General features: G+C 38.2%; 1 protein-coding gene across 1 annotated transcript; it reads left to right on the forward strand.

Annotated features, from left to right (window-relative positions):
- The first annotated feature begins 8,429 nt into the window (after positions 1–8,429).
- LOC127121851 (uncharacterized) lies at positions 8,430–12,695 on the forward strand. The gene is made up of 3 exons (XM_051052283.1): positions 8,430–8,558; positions 8,677–9,756; positions 12,621–12,695. The coding sequence occupies exons 1-3, from the start codon at positions 8,430–8,432 to the stop codon at positions 12,693–12,695; spliced, it is 1,284 nt and encodes a 427-aa protein (XP_050908240.1).
- Positions 12,696–13,266: the final 571 nt, after the last annotated feature.

Below are 13,266 nucleotides of genomic sequence, written 5' to 3' on the forward strand. Positions count from 1 at the left end.
TGAATAAAGCCAGTCTGAAAGATGATTTCCCTCTGCCACACATTGATATGTTGGTAGACAATACAACTAAATTCAAAGTCTTTTCATTTATGGACGAATTTTCCGAATATAATCAAATCAAGATGGCACCCAAAGATATGGAGAAGACCATATTCATTACACCTTAGGGAACACTCTGTTATAGAGTGATGCCTTTCGGTTTGAAGAATGCTGGTGCAACCTACCAGAGAACAATGATTACTCTTTTTCATGATTTGATGCATAAAGAGATTGAGGTCTATCTTGATGACATGATTGCTAAATATATTGATGAAGAGGAACATGTTGAGCATTTGTTGAAGCTATTCCAACGTTTGAGGAAGTATAAACTCCGCTTGAATCCCAATAAGTGTACTTTTGGTGTTCGTTCTGGTAAGTTGTTGGGCTTTATTGTCATCGAGAAGGGTTTTGAAGTTGATCCCGCCAAGGTCAAAGTAATACAAGAGATGCCTGCGCCCAAAACTGAGAAGCAAGTTAGATGTTTTCTCGACCGCTTGAATTATATCTCAAGATTCATTTAACACATGACTACCACATGTGCACCTATATTCAAGCTTCTTCAGAAAGATCAGTGTTGTGATTGGACTGAAGATTTCCAGAAAGCTTTTGATAGTATCAAAGAGTATCTGCTTAAATCAACGATTTTGTCTCCACCTATCGAAGGAAGGCCTTTGATCATGTATTTTACTGTGCTTGAAAAGAGTATGGGTTGTGTCCTTGGCCAACAAGATGAGACTGGAAAGAAAGAATTTGCAATTTACTACCTCAGTAAGAAATTCACCGACTGTGAGACTCGGAATTCTATGCTCGAGAAGACTTGTTGCGCATCGGCTTGGGCTGCTAAGCATTTGTGTCAGTATATGTTGAATCATACCACCTAGTTGATATCCAAAATGGATCCAATCAAGTATATTTTTATGAAGCCTTCTTTAACTGGGAGGATTTCTCGTTGGCAGATGTTGTTATCAGAGTATGATATTGAATACCGATCTCAGAAAGCAATTAAAGGTAGTGTCTTGGCTGACCATTTGGCTCACCAACCGATTGAAGATTACCAGTCGATGCAATATGATTTTCTTGATGAAGAGATCTTGTACTTGAAGATGAAAGATTGTGATAAACCACTGCTTGAAGAAGGGCCAGAACCTGGTTTCCGTTGGGGCATGGTATTAAATGGAGTTGTTAATCAGTATGGAAATGGCATTGGGGCGGTGATTATTACTCCTCAAGGCACGCATTTTCCGTTTACAGCTAGATTGACTTTCTAGTGTACAAATAATATGGCAGAGTATGAAGCTTGCATTATGGGGCTTGAAGAGGCCATTGATCTCAGAATCAATTATTTGGACATCTATGAAGATTCAACTTTGGTTGTGAATCAGATCAAAGGTGAATGGGAGACGAATCAACCTGGTTTGATACCATATATAGATTATGTGAGGAAGATTTCAACTTTATTTACAAAGGTTGAATTTCATTATATCCCTCGAGATGAAAACCGGATGGCAGATGCTCTTGCAACATTGGCGTCAATGATTGTAGTGAAATATTGGAATAAGGTTCCTAATTTGAATGTGACGCGTCTTGATAGGCCATCTCATGTGTTTGCTGTTGAAGAAGTCAAGGATGAGAAGATGTGGTATTACGACATCAAGTGTTTCCTCCAAAGACAGATTTACCCATCTGGGGCATCTTTGAAAGATAAAAAGACTTTGAGAACACTAGCCAACAATTTCTACTTGAATGGTGATATATTGTACAAGAGAAACTTCGATATGGTTTTGCTCAGATGCGTGGATAGACACGAAGCGGACCTATTGATGGTTGAAGTCCATGAAGGTTCCTTTGGTACTCATTCTAATGGACATACAATGGCAAAGAAGATGTTAAGAGTATGTTACTATTGGCTGACAATGGATTTGATTGTTGCAAGTTTGTGAAGAAGTACCACAAGTGTCAAATTTATGAAGATAAGATTCATGTTCCTCCGACACTGTTGAACGATATTTCCTCTCCATGACCCTTCTCCATGTGGGGAATTGATATGATTGGCATGATTGAGCCTAAATCTTCGAATGGACATCGTTTCATTTTGGTGGCAATTGACTACTTCACAAAATAGGTTGAAGCGGAATCATATGCGAATGTAACCAAACATAATTCTTCTCCCTACAGACCTAAGATGAATGGGGCTGTTGAAGCTACAAACAAGGATATCAAGAAGATTATTCAGAATATGGTTGTAACATATAAGGATTGGCATGAGATGCTTCCATTTTCTTTGCACGGGTATCGTACATCCATTTGCACTTCAACATGATCAACCCATTTCTCACTTGTTTATGGTATGGAAGATGTGCTCCCCGTAGAGGTTGAGATCCCTTCATTGTGTGTCTTGATGGAAGCCAAGTTGACTGAGGCTGAATGGTGTCAAACCAGGTATGATAAGCTGAATTTGATTGAAGAGAAGAGGTTGACTACCATGTGTCATGGTCAGTTATATCAGCAGATAATGAAGAAATCTTTTGATAAGAAGGCCCGACCTCGTGTGTTCAGAGAAGGTGACCTTGTGCTCAAGAAGATTCTATTTTTCAAACCAGATTCTAGGAGAAAATGGACTCCTAATTATGAAGGCCCATATGTTGTTAACAGAGCCTTTTCAGGCGATGCTTTGATCCTTACAACTATGGATGATGAAGAGTTCACTCGTCCTGTGAATGTTGATGCAGTCAAGAAATACTTCTCCTAAAAAAGAAAAATAACAACTCGCTAAGTTGAAAACCCGAAAGGGAGGCTTAGGCAAAAATGAGTGTCTCGGTGGATTGAAAACCTGAAAGGGCGATCCAGGAAAAAATTAGAGACACAAAAACAGAAAAATTATCCCGATAAATTGAGTACCCCACCTTGGAGAAATTTATGCAAAAATTAGGGATTATGGCAAGTAACTGCATCCTGCTGATCTTTCGTTTTGAAGGCGTTCTTGAGCACAACGATCGGTTTTGATTATTTCGTCCTCAGTAGCGGTCAAGAGCACAATGGATATCAAGAGTTGGTAGAAGGATTAGTGATCATTGAATTCAATGTAACCCTTTTCCATGTAAATTACCATTTTCAACTTTGTAAAGATCTATGAAGGCTTGTCATTTACAGACTACCATTCTATTAAATAAAGTTGAGCTTTTATCCAATTGTTTCTACTCTTATTTAATTCAGCCAAATAGTTTTAAATTTTATTATGATCATTTTTGAAATTAATTTTTTTAATCAAAATCATGTTTTCTTAAACATATAAGAGCATGAATCTTAGGAAATCGATTTCATTTAAGAGGAATATCAACAGCGGTTCGAAAGCAGTAAGCCCTAAATATGGAACATTATTGGTTCTCCCCAAGTAGTGGGCGCGATTTCTCTTTCATTCCTTGGAAGCATTGTTAAGCACTCGGTGTTTATTGATTTCTCCAAACATTTTTTTCGTCACCTCCAGCTAAGTTGGTTGATTATTCCCTAGCCAAATTTGTATTTGGTCTCCAGCAGAGTTCGAGCACTTCGTTACAGCAGTTGGCATAGTTTAGGTAGGACTTTGATCTCCTCACCAGTCGCCATCAGATCCGCTCCCAGTCAGAGTTTCCACCTGATTTATGAGCAGTTCTTTGTGTTTATCCCTGCGTGGTTGTCTCCCATTTGATTTAGTGCTGACCTAAAATTCCCCGCAGACTTGATAATACTTTTCCTCAGCAGATCTCCTCATTCCTTGGCCAGGGTTGAACTTTTGGGATGATGATCTCTCTTTTTCTCTAGCAGTTGTTTCCCTCTTTTGTGGATTGGCCGAGAATTGTATCGATGATTCAAATTTGCGGCATCTTTGTATCCTTTATGATTGTTTTGTCCCATAATCATCACATATACATGTACAGATACACTCATATAATCTCATTATTGCATCATCACGCTTATGATTTTGAGTGCCTGTTATGGTGGTACTTTATCCCCCATACAAGTTTGGTGTTTGTCCTCCTTCAATTGTAGAGTGTCAGCCCTTTAAGCAGAAAGACTTTAACCTTTCTCTTTTCCCCACTGAACTATTTCCTCGTGGATGATTACTTCAGCTTCCTCCCCAGTTGATTATCTAGATGGAACCACTCCCCTTGAGTTATGTCCTTATTGGGTTAAGTCTTGATTGACCTTTCTAGATCTTACCTGGATATATGCTTTGTGTCCCCTAAGAATTTATTACCCAGTAACTGGTAATATTCTTCTTAGTTTGCAGTTTGTTACTTCTTACCCAATACTCGGCAAAAGTAACCTTTTTCTCCCCAGCGAATTCGTTTTTCAGGTTTTCCCAGGAAGTATATCCTTGATATGTTCATACTAACCGGTGAAGGATATTTTCTTCCCATGCTCTGAGTGTATCGTTGATATGTTCGTCCTAACCGATGACGGATATTCTCATCTTTGGTAATCTACCTAGTAAAAAGGTAGTTGTAATCCCTATTTTGTTCCCCAGAGTGTTAATCCTTGATATATTCATCCTAACCGATGACAGGTTTCCTTCTCTTTGCGGTCTTCTGCCCAGTAACAGGTAGTTGCAAATCCTGCTTTTTTCCCCTTGCAGATTTTATCCTTGATATGTTCACTTTAACCAGTGACGGATATCCTCCTTGTGGTCTCCTATCCAGTAACTAATAGATGTAATCCCTTTTTCTCTCCTCGGAGTCTATCCTCGATTTGTTCATCTTAACCAGTGACGGATATTCTCTTGGATGGTATTCTATCTAGCATTCGATAGATGTAATTTTTTGTTCAGGTGGTTTATCCTGGATATGTTCATCCTAACCGGTGACGGATATCCTCCTAAACATCTCCAGGCAAGACTATCCTCGATATGTTCATCCTAACTGATGACAAATTTTCTTTTCTTTGAGTTTATCCTTGATATGTTCACTCTAACCAGTGACGTATATTCTCTCCTTGTGATCTTCTGCCTAGTAGCCGATAGTTGTAAATCCTATTTTTAGCCTTCCCCCAACAAGCCTATTCTTACCCAGTAACCGGTAATGAGGACACCTTCTGGAGGCCTTCAGTAAGTCATCCTTGATATGTTTACCCTAACCGGTAACAAATGTCCTCTCTGTCAGGGTTTTGCTATCTCCTTACCCAGTAACCTGTAGTGGATGATAGATTTCTGCTCCTCTTGTGTTGAAGATTATTTCCTCCCTAGTTGAGTTGAGTGCGTATTTCCTTAGTGAAATCGTTTTTTCTACATGGTTCGAGTATTTTAGTTTTTACCTGTTTCCCCTGTAGATGTTCTTTTGTTTCCCCGGCTGAGTCTTTCCATTTTCATCGAATTCCTCTAGTCCCCCAACAGTTTTTAAGTTGTAGCCTGGCCTACGCATAACCCTTTATCCCCCAGAGTCTCTGTCTCCCAGTGAGTTTTCCTTACAGAATGCATTATACTCCTGCGGACCTTTGGTCTCTTTGATTTATTTTCCTTTGTGGCAATATTTCCCCATAGAGAGTCTACTTTTCACATTCATATCATATGCATCGTGAGGTCTCTTAGGGACCAAAATTTGTTTCTATATGTTGTTATTTAAGCCTATTCTATTGATTTGATACAAAGTTTTTAACTTTCTCCTCCTCAGTTAGAATGTCCTTAAATAAGGGCAGGTGTAAGACCCCAATTTTGACCCTAAGATCCCTCATGATATCTGTAGCGGTAAATGCATGATCATCAAGCTATGGATAAGCTAGACATCAATAAAACCAGAATCGCCACCGCGCTTTTATTGTTTCCAAGGGAAAAGGGAAAAGTACGAACAAAACCCAAAAGTAAGAAGTTTTCAAATCAAAACTAATAAAATTTCAGAGATTACAGGTAAGGGGGTTGGTTACACAGAGGGAAGGTGTTAGCACCCAAAGTGTCCTAGGTACTCGTAGGGGGCCCTTTCTTGTGTGCATATGTATTTTGTACAAATGTATGTTTACAAACAAATAGAATGGGGGGATGAGAAAAGAATTTATTAATTATATTTTTGTGTTTGACAAGACCTTCAGACTTGTGCCTACGTACCAATATAAAATGAAGGATCAAAACCTCATAGTTTGTGGTATAAATTTCAAAGTGGATGAATTGCTTTTAACAAAATTTAATTTAAAAGGCATAAAGGCCTAAAAGTGATTTGAATGATTTAGTTATTTTTTGGTTTTTTTGAAATTTTAAGTCAAGTATAATCAAGTTTATTTACAAATTTGATTTAAGAAAAGAAGCTTGAAAATTCAATGGCATAACGCCAAAGTTTCTATCTTTTTGCAAAGTGGTCCAAGTTTAGAACAAAAATAGTTCAAACAAAGACGATTTTAAAAGGGGGGAGAGATTTTTGAAATTAAAGAAATGGGGAGGAGATGAAAAGACTAATCCTATGCACAAAATTAAAAGTTAAGAGTTGAAAAGATCTGACCAATGGGTAGCAATCCAATAGACAAGAATGTCAATCGAAACTCAAATTCCCTTGGACATTAGAATCAAACAACACACAAGTGCACAATTATATCAACTTGAAGAGCAAGGCATCAAATAAAGATAGCCACATCCAAGCTTAGCCATTCCATGATCTTCTTCAAGATAACCCATGTAACAGATGAATTTCACAAGTCACAGGTTCAAAATAACAGCTCTACAATGATCATGTTGCTGTAACTCTGGTCTTCTTCTCAAGTGGATCTCATCGGATTAGTCCATCCTCAACCATCACCAAAATAAAAAAGGATGACACGATCTGAAATAAAAAATAGCGTAGAGCACGAATCTGACCTCAATTTCAACTAACTCCAAATATATAAAAAGATACGATGAGTTGAATTTTGAGGTGTGTCAACTGAGTTGCTTCGATTTGACCTCTAAGGAACTCAATCTTCTTGCCTACATTGGTAGGACTTCAGACAACCAAAGATCCAAGAGAATTGAGTGAGAATCAAAGAGATGAAGTTTACTGAAAATTATCTTCAATGCTATTCAGTTCTTGATGTTGCTTGCTTCAAACACGATCCGATCACACTTGAGAAGCTAGCAAAAAGTGATTGGCAAGGTTGCAAGGCTTTGGATCCTGGATTTTTTGAATCTCCAACATGTGAGATTCAAACTCAAATTTCAAATTGAAATTTCTCAGGTTTTCCTTTAGAATGAGAGGGTTTCAATGGGGGCAAAGCTGGCGCGCAAAGTGTTGTTCAAATGAGCTCATAAGCCTTCTATTTATAGCCAAAGGGAATGATATTTGCACACTTCAAAATCTATCCAAAATTGGCAATGTGGATGGCACGAGTGCATGGGAATGTACATGACCATGATGCAATGCATTAAGGTCTAAAATGATTCATGTTGAAGTCTGAATGAAGCTTGAATGGCAAGGCAATGTGAACTGAAGTTTGTACAATTGATTCTCTCCAATGATGCAACCCTGTTAAAGCCATGCGCAGACCTAACAATCTTTGTCCAAAATGCATGAACTTGGGTTATTTGGAAATCTTGGATCAAGGGGAACAAGTTTGATGTTGAACACTTTTTCATCTGGAGCTTGGAACATGGAGAATTTTTAGGTGGAAGTTTGGAAATTTCAACATGTTGAAAATTTTTCTAAGTGTCAAGCCGTATACCTCAATATTCCACCTTACTTAACTTTTTATGTGAGCTTGAAATGAGAAAAGTGTTGTCATACCCTGATTTTGGCCCTGAAATTTTTTCCCATCACTCATTCATTTTCTTTTCTCCTCATGACCATTTCATCTAGTCATGAATCTATCCACCGACTTGTTTTATTTAGACTTGTCATCATCTGCTATTCGATAAATCTTTGGGCCTTGCCATTTTGTTTTGGGTGTAAGGTAATTAGCTCCCTTAGTCAAGCAGGACTTGGAGCACATTATCATTCGATAAGAATCAGGTGGAATCTCATGACTTTTATTCTCATGTCTACAATTCAATCCATGTTTTGTCTCCCTCATAAGACACCATTCACCCATTGTTCAAGTTTGTCAATTATGTGGTCGTTCACATTCCTTTCTCCTGTTCCTGATCATGGCTCACTTCTAATGAATTTTTATGCCAAATACAAACATTACATTCATTCAATCATTCATATTCATTTTTCATTTATTCAAGATTCGAAAATTCCATCCATATTTCTCCATTCATATTCATTTTTCCGTTTATTCAAGATTAGAAAATTCCTTACATATTCCGTTTTTCATATTCATATTTTCTATTTCACATTTTTTCGTTTTTCACATTAAAAATTTGCATTCATGTTTCTTCATTCGTATTGGCAAATTTTCCATTCATATTCAAAAAAATTACACACTCATTCATATTTCAATTATGTCATTCATTCATTTACATGCATGATCTTAAAGTATCTTACATGAATGTTTGGAAGCTAAAACTCAAGGAACTTTTTTATAGTATTCCTACCTTGGACGAGCTTCATGCTTTGGGCGGAGAGGGTTATAGAGCCGATATTATTCTCGTGGATTTAGAGAAGATAAAAAGCTATCCATGTTAAAGCAACTGGTTGTGGCATTAGTTAAGGGATTAAACTCAAATCCAGCTGTAATAATTAAGAAGATTACTGATTTTGGTGTTAGTGCAATTATGGAAGGTACATCTGGTCAAGCAAATACTTTCATTGGCACGTACAACTATATGCCTCCAGAGGTAGTAATCAGGACCTGGAAATTGTTCGTCGTTTGGCAGACTATGCTATTAAGCACCACTTTCCTCATATTGAGAACATGAGTAAGAGTGAAAGCTTATCTTTCAGAACCGGTGATGAAGATGTTGTGGATCTTACATCAAACAAGTATGCAACATGGGTGGTGGAGATTGATGAGCGTACTGCTTCCATGATTGCTAGATGGCAAGGTGTTGGTTTCACTCATGGTGTGATGAACACAGATAACATGAGCATTTTGGGTCTTACTATTGATTATGGTCCATTTGGGTTTTTGGATGCTTTTGACCCTAAATTTACCCCAAATACCACAGACCTTCCAGGTAGAAGGTATTGTTTTGCAAACCAGCCGGACATTGGTTTATGGAATCTTGCACAGTTTACAACAACACTGGAAGCGACTCATTTAATAAATGACAGAGAGGCTAATTATGCTTTGGAAAGATATGGATCAAGATTTATGGCTGATTATCAAGACATAATGACCAAAAATCTTAGCCTCCCAAAGTATAATAAGAAGCTAATTGGCAAACTTCTTACTAACATGGCTGTTGATAAAGTTGATTATACAAACTTCTTTCGTACACTCTCAAATATTAAAGAAGACACAAGTATTCTGGATGAAGATTTAATAGTACCACTAAAGTCAGTTTTGTTAGACATTGGTAAAGAGCGTAAAGAAGCATGGACAAGTTGGTTGAAAACCTATATACACGAGCTCTCTACCAGTGGCACTACTGATGATGAGAGGAAGACCTTGATGAATACGGTAAATCCTAAACATGTTATCAGGAACTATCTATGCCAGACTACAATTGATGCTGCAGAAATTGGTGATCTTGGAGAAGTTCGTATGTTACTCAAATTATTGGAACACCCGTTTGATGAGCAGCCAGGAATGGAGAAGTATGCTCGCTTACCCCCAACATGGGCATATCGACCAGGTGTATGCATGTTATCTTGTTCCTCATGGGTTTCTTCCTCGATTGCTCAGGTGCTTGTTTTCGCACATCGAAAAATGGGGATACGACTTCAAAGCGAAGCGCGATCGCACGCTCGCAATGATGGACTGAACAGAGTCTCCACCGAACTTTATTTATTCCCAAAAATGGGAAAGGGAAAATATTGATAAAACCCCTAAAAGAAAGGATAAGATATGGTCATCGCAACCAATATCAGGGTTCGGGAGTCGATTACGCAAGGGGAAGGTATTAGCACCCCTCACGTCCGTTGTACTCAACGGGAACCATTAGGTTAGTCGTGTGCGTTAGTGTTAGTTGAAATATTAGGCTTTTCGAATTATTAGGTGGTAAAGAAAGAAAGGATGAGAAGAGAATGTTTTTGGATTTTTGACGAAGGACTAAACCTAAGTTTTTTATTAATGGGCCTGACAAGATTTACGAATCCTGCTCCTACGTATCTCAAAAGAGAAATCAAGGCTTACGTAGTTCTGGGTAGAAAAATAATTGTTTGTTGGTCGATTTTAGCGAAAGCTACTTTGTGTGAAATCGACGAAAACATTGTTGGACTACCCAAAACAGGTGGAGAAACATTGCCTTGCATTGTTTTGAAACAAAGTACCTTTCGTTTGTGAAAAGGTTTAAGAGATCAATCGCACGGCGACGAGGAAATAAATTGACTGATTTGATGTGTTTTGAATAATGGCGAGAACTTGGATAAGCGAGATATACATCTCGAATCCTAGTCTCAGGAGTGCACGGTATACACCATCTTCCATTTCCATCTTTATTGAAAAAGTATTAAGGTAGGAATTAGGTATTTTGAAGTTTGAAAGACGAGTACTTGTGACTTACAAGCTCTTACAGCTTGGGTCTAATACTCGGGACTACGTCTGGACATTCCACCCAGGCAGTCTGTTTCTTTCCAATATTGCTAAGAAAATGAGTCGAATATTTACGAATGTTTTGGAGGGAAGACGAATATTTATGGCTTACAAGATCTTACAGCTTGAGCCTAATATTCGGGATTACGACTGGATATTCCATCCAGGTAATATTTTTCTTCCAACTTTATTAAGAAAAAGATTTGAATATTTGGAGTGTTAAAGAGAAGATGAATATTTACGGCTTGCAAGCTCTTACAGCTTGAGCCTAATATTCGGGATTACGACTGGACATTCCATCCATGTAATCTTTTTCTTCCAACTTTTATTTAGAAAACGATTTGAATATTAGAGTGTTAAAGAGAAGACGAATATTAACGGCTTGCAAGCTCTTACAGCTTGAGCCTAATATTCGGGATTACGACTGGATATTCCATCCAGGTAATCTTTTTCTTCCAACTTTATTAGGAAAAAGATTTGAATATTGGAGTAAAATAATCAATGTACGGAGGTTTGAAATTATTGAAAGTTAAGTTGATGTTGCTTAAGAGCTCATTGTAAGAAAGCCCAAGAGTAAGCCATGTGAGGTTGATGGCGATGCTTAAAAGCAATCGACTTACAAGGGTGTGGAAACGGGCTCGACGTTAAATCGAGAATTAGGTGATTTATATTTTTAAAGCTGTTTTGAATGGATGATGAAATTAAAGGAAACCAAACTTGTGTTATTAAGTGATAATGAAACTACGAGTGTAAGAGAAATCATAATAAGATATAAACATGAGAATTAAAAAAAACTGAGAAAATGGAATGTTGAAGAACCAAAATAACACACATGGGTATCGAACCCAGGACTTAGGGAGAGATGAACTAACTCCATCTCCACCTGGCCACAAGTTGTTTGTTGTTAGGCTACCAACGACCAAATACATAAACAAGAACTAAAAATAAAAATAATGAAAATAAATAAATAAAATAAACTAAATATGAGATGGGTCTGGGACGAAAGAAAGCCCAACAGTCTCTTGGACTGTCTGGGCTTGGGTTACAGAAGACCCGCTCCGGCTTGGCCCGAGGTGAGGTGGCACTGGAGCCGGGACACCACCTTAGCCATGTGGCTATTGGGGGTGACGATCATAGGAGAATAAACCTCATTTAATGGCTAGGTGTCAGCCAAACTTGGGAAACAACAAGATGGGAAAAACGAAGGGGGCATCGAGTAAAGTAAATGCCACCATTATTGTTTCCAAGCCATAGAACCATTAATAATACTAACGGTCAATCATAATAAAAACTCTGAAGAAAAACAAAAGCGAATGGAAACGGTGGTACTCGTCTATATCCCTCAAGAAAAATTCGAACAAGATCTTCACCAAGGTGCAAGAAATTTTCCGTCTTCTCTTAAAATTCTATGGCTATCAACGGGCAACACAAAGCTAAAACAGAAATCAAAAGCCAACACTAACCGATTGCGACGGAGTCGACGGTGATGTGAAGAGCGATTTTGGATTCCCCTTTAGAACGTTAGCTGTTTCGGCTACTCAACTTCGACTCGTATGAATGCTTCGGCGGCGTTCCGATGAATCCTTCGTGTTTTCTCTGAGGAAAGGTACAGATTCTAGCTTATCTCCTCCGTCTCTTTCTTTGATTTCGTCCGGGCTTTGATGTTCTCGCCTCCTCGCCTTTTTGAAGTTCTTAGGGATTTTTGGCTCTTTATCGTATTGAAAGCTTTTTTAGGGTTTTTTGCTTTTGAACAGTAGTCGCTCTCTCCTCTAAAGTTAGGGTTTGTGCCCTCTTATATGCGTGAACGACAGGGACCACAGGATTGAATTCTTAGTCTCATAGTACGGAGTTGCCTGAGGAATTTTGTCTTCTTTCAATAGGTGGTCCCTCCTTCAATCCTTTCCAACTCCAAACTTCACCGCTGGTAACAGGTGAATTTACCACTGTAAACTCACTAAGACGAAAATAGGATGTATTTTTGATGTAAACTGATCTCTGTGTGTTTGTTGTTGCAGATGATTGAGTTGCAGAAGAAAATAGATTTTGGACTTCATTCTGTCACCATAATAACATTGGACCTCTTCTTTTGATGTTGTAGGAATAAGAACAAGTGCAAGGAAGGAGATGCAAAATAGGATCATGTGCATGCTCTACCTGGCCTGTTTGGAGATAAAATATTGCAGAATCAGTGCCGACTACAACGCTCGATTGCATACTGGTTTCTTGTGCATCACTTAGATCCTTAGTTGAAATTGGTTCCGTCTGAGCAACAATGTTTTTTTGCAGGTAAATCCCAGGATCCTCAACATTAAGAGATAACATTTCAAGAGAAGAAAAATGTTCCTCATTTATCAGTATGGAAGACTTTGTATTATGAGAAAGGTGGTTTTTGCCACTGATTTTCTTCTAACGGGATGCAATATTTTCTGAAGAAGTCGAAATGTCCTTGATCCCATTAATTCCGATTTTGCAAGTTTACCCTCCATCTAAAAATGTCTAGATCATTGGGATTTCCAAAAAAAGTGAGTGCTCCCACTGTACTCCTTCCGAGTCATTAAAGGATTTAACAACTTCAACCTTTGTGCCTTGCAGATAACCCTTCATCAAAATGCATCTTAGCACGTTCCAAATGTCTAATGGCTTCCTCTTGTGAAGAAGAAT

The sequence above is a fragment of the Lathyrus oleraceus genome, chromosome 2, assembly GCF_024323335.1.
Source record: "Lathyrus oleraceus cultivar Zhongwan6 chromosome 2, CAAS_Psat_ZW6_1.0, whole genome shotgun sequence".
Classification (NCBI taxonomy): Eukaryota; Viridiplantae; Streptophyta; class Magnoliopsida; order Fabales; family Fabaceae; genus Lathyrus; species Lathyrus oleraceus.

Coding starts and splice junctions, on each gene's coding strand:
- LOC127121851 (XM_051052283.1), top strand. CDS start 8,430: ATGCATGATCTTAAAGTATCTTACATGAATGTTTGGAAGCTAAAACTC. Junction 8,559..8,676: donor ATAGAGCCGATATTATTCTC/GTGGATTTAGAG, acceptor TTTTGGTGTTAG/TGCAATTATGGAAGGTACAT. Junction 9,757..12,620: donor TTTCTTCCTCGATTGCTCAG/GTGCTTGTTTTC, acceptor TTGTTGTTGCAG/ATGATTGAGTTGCAGAAGAA.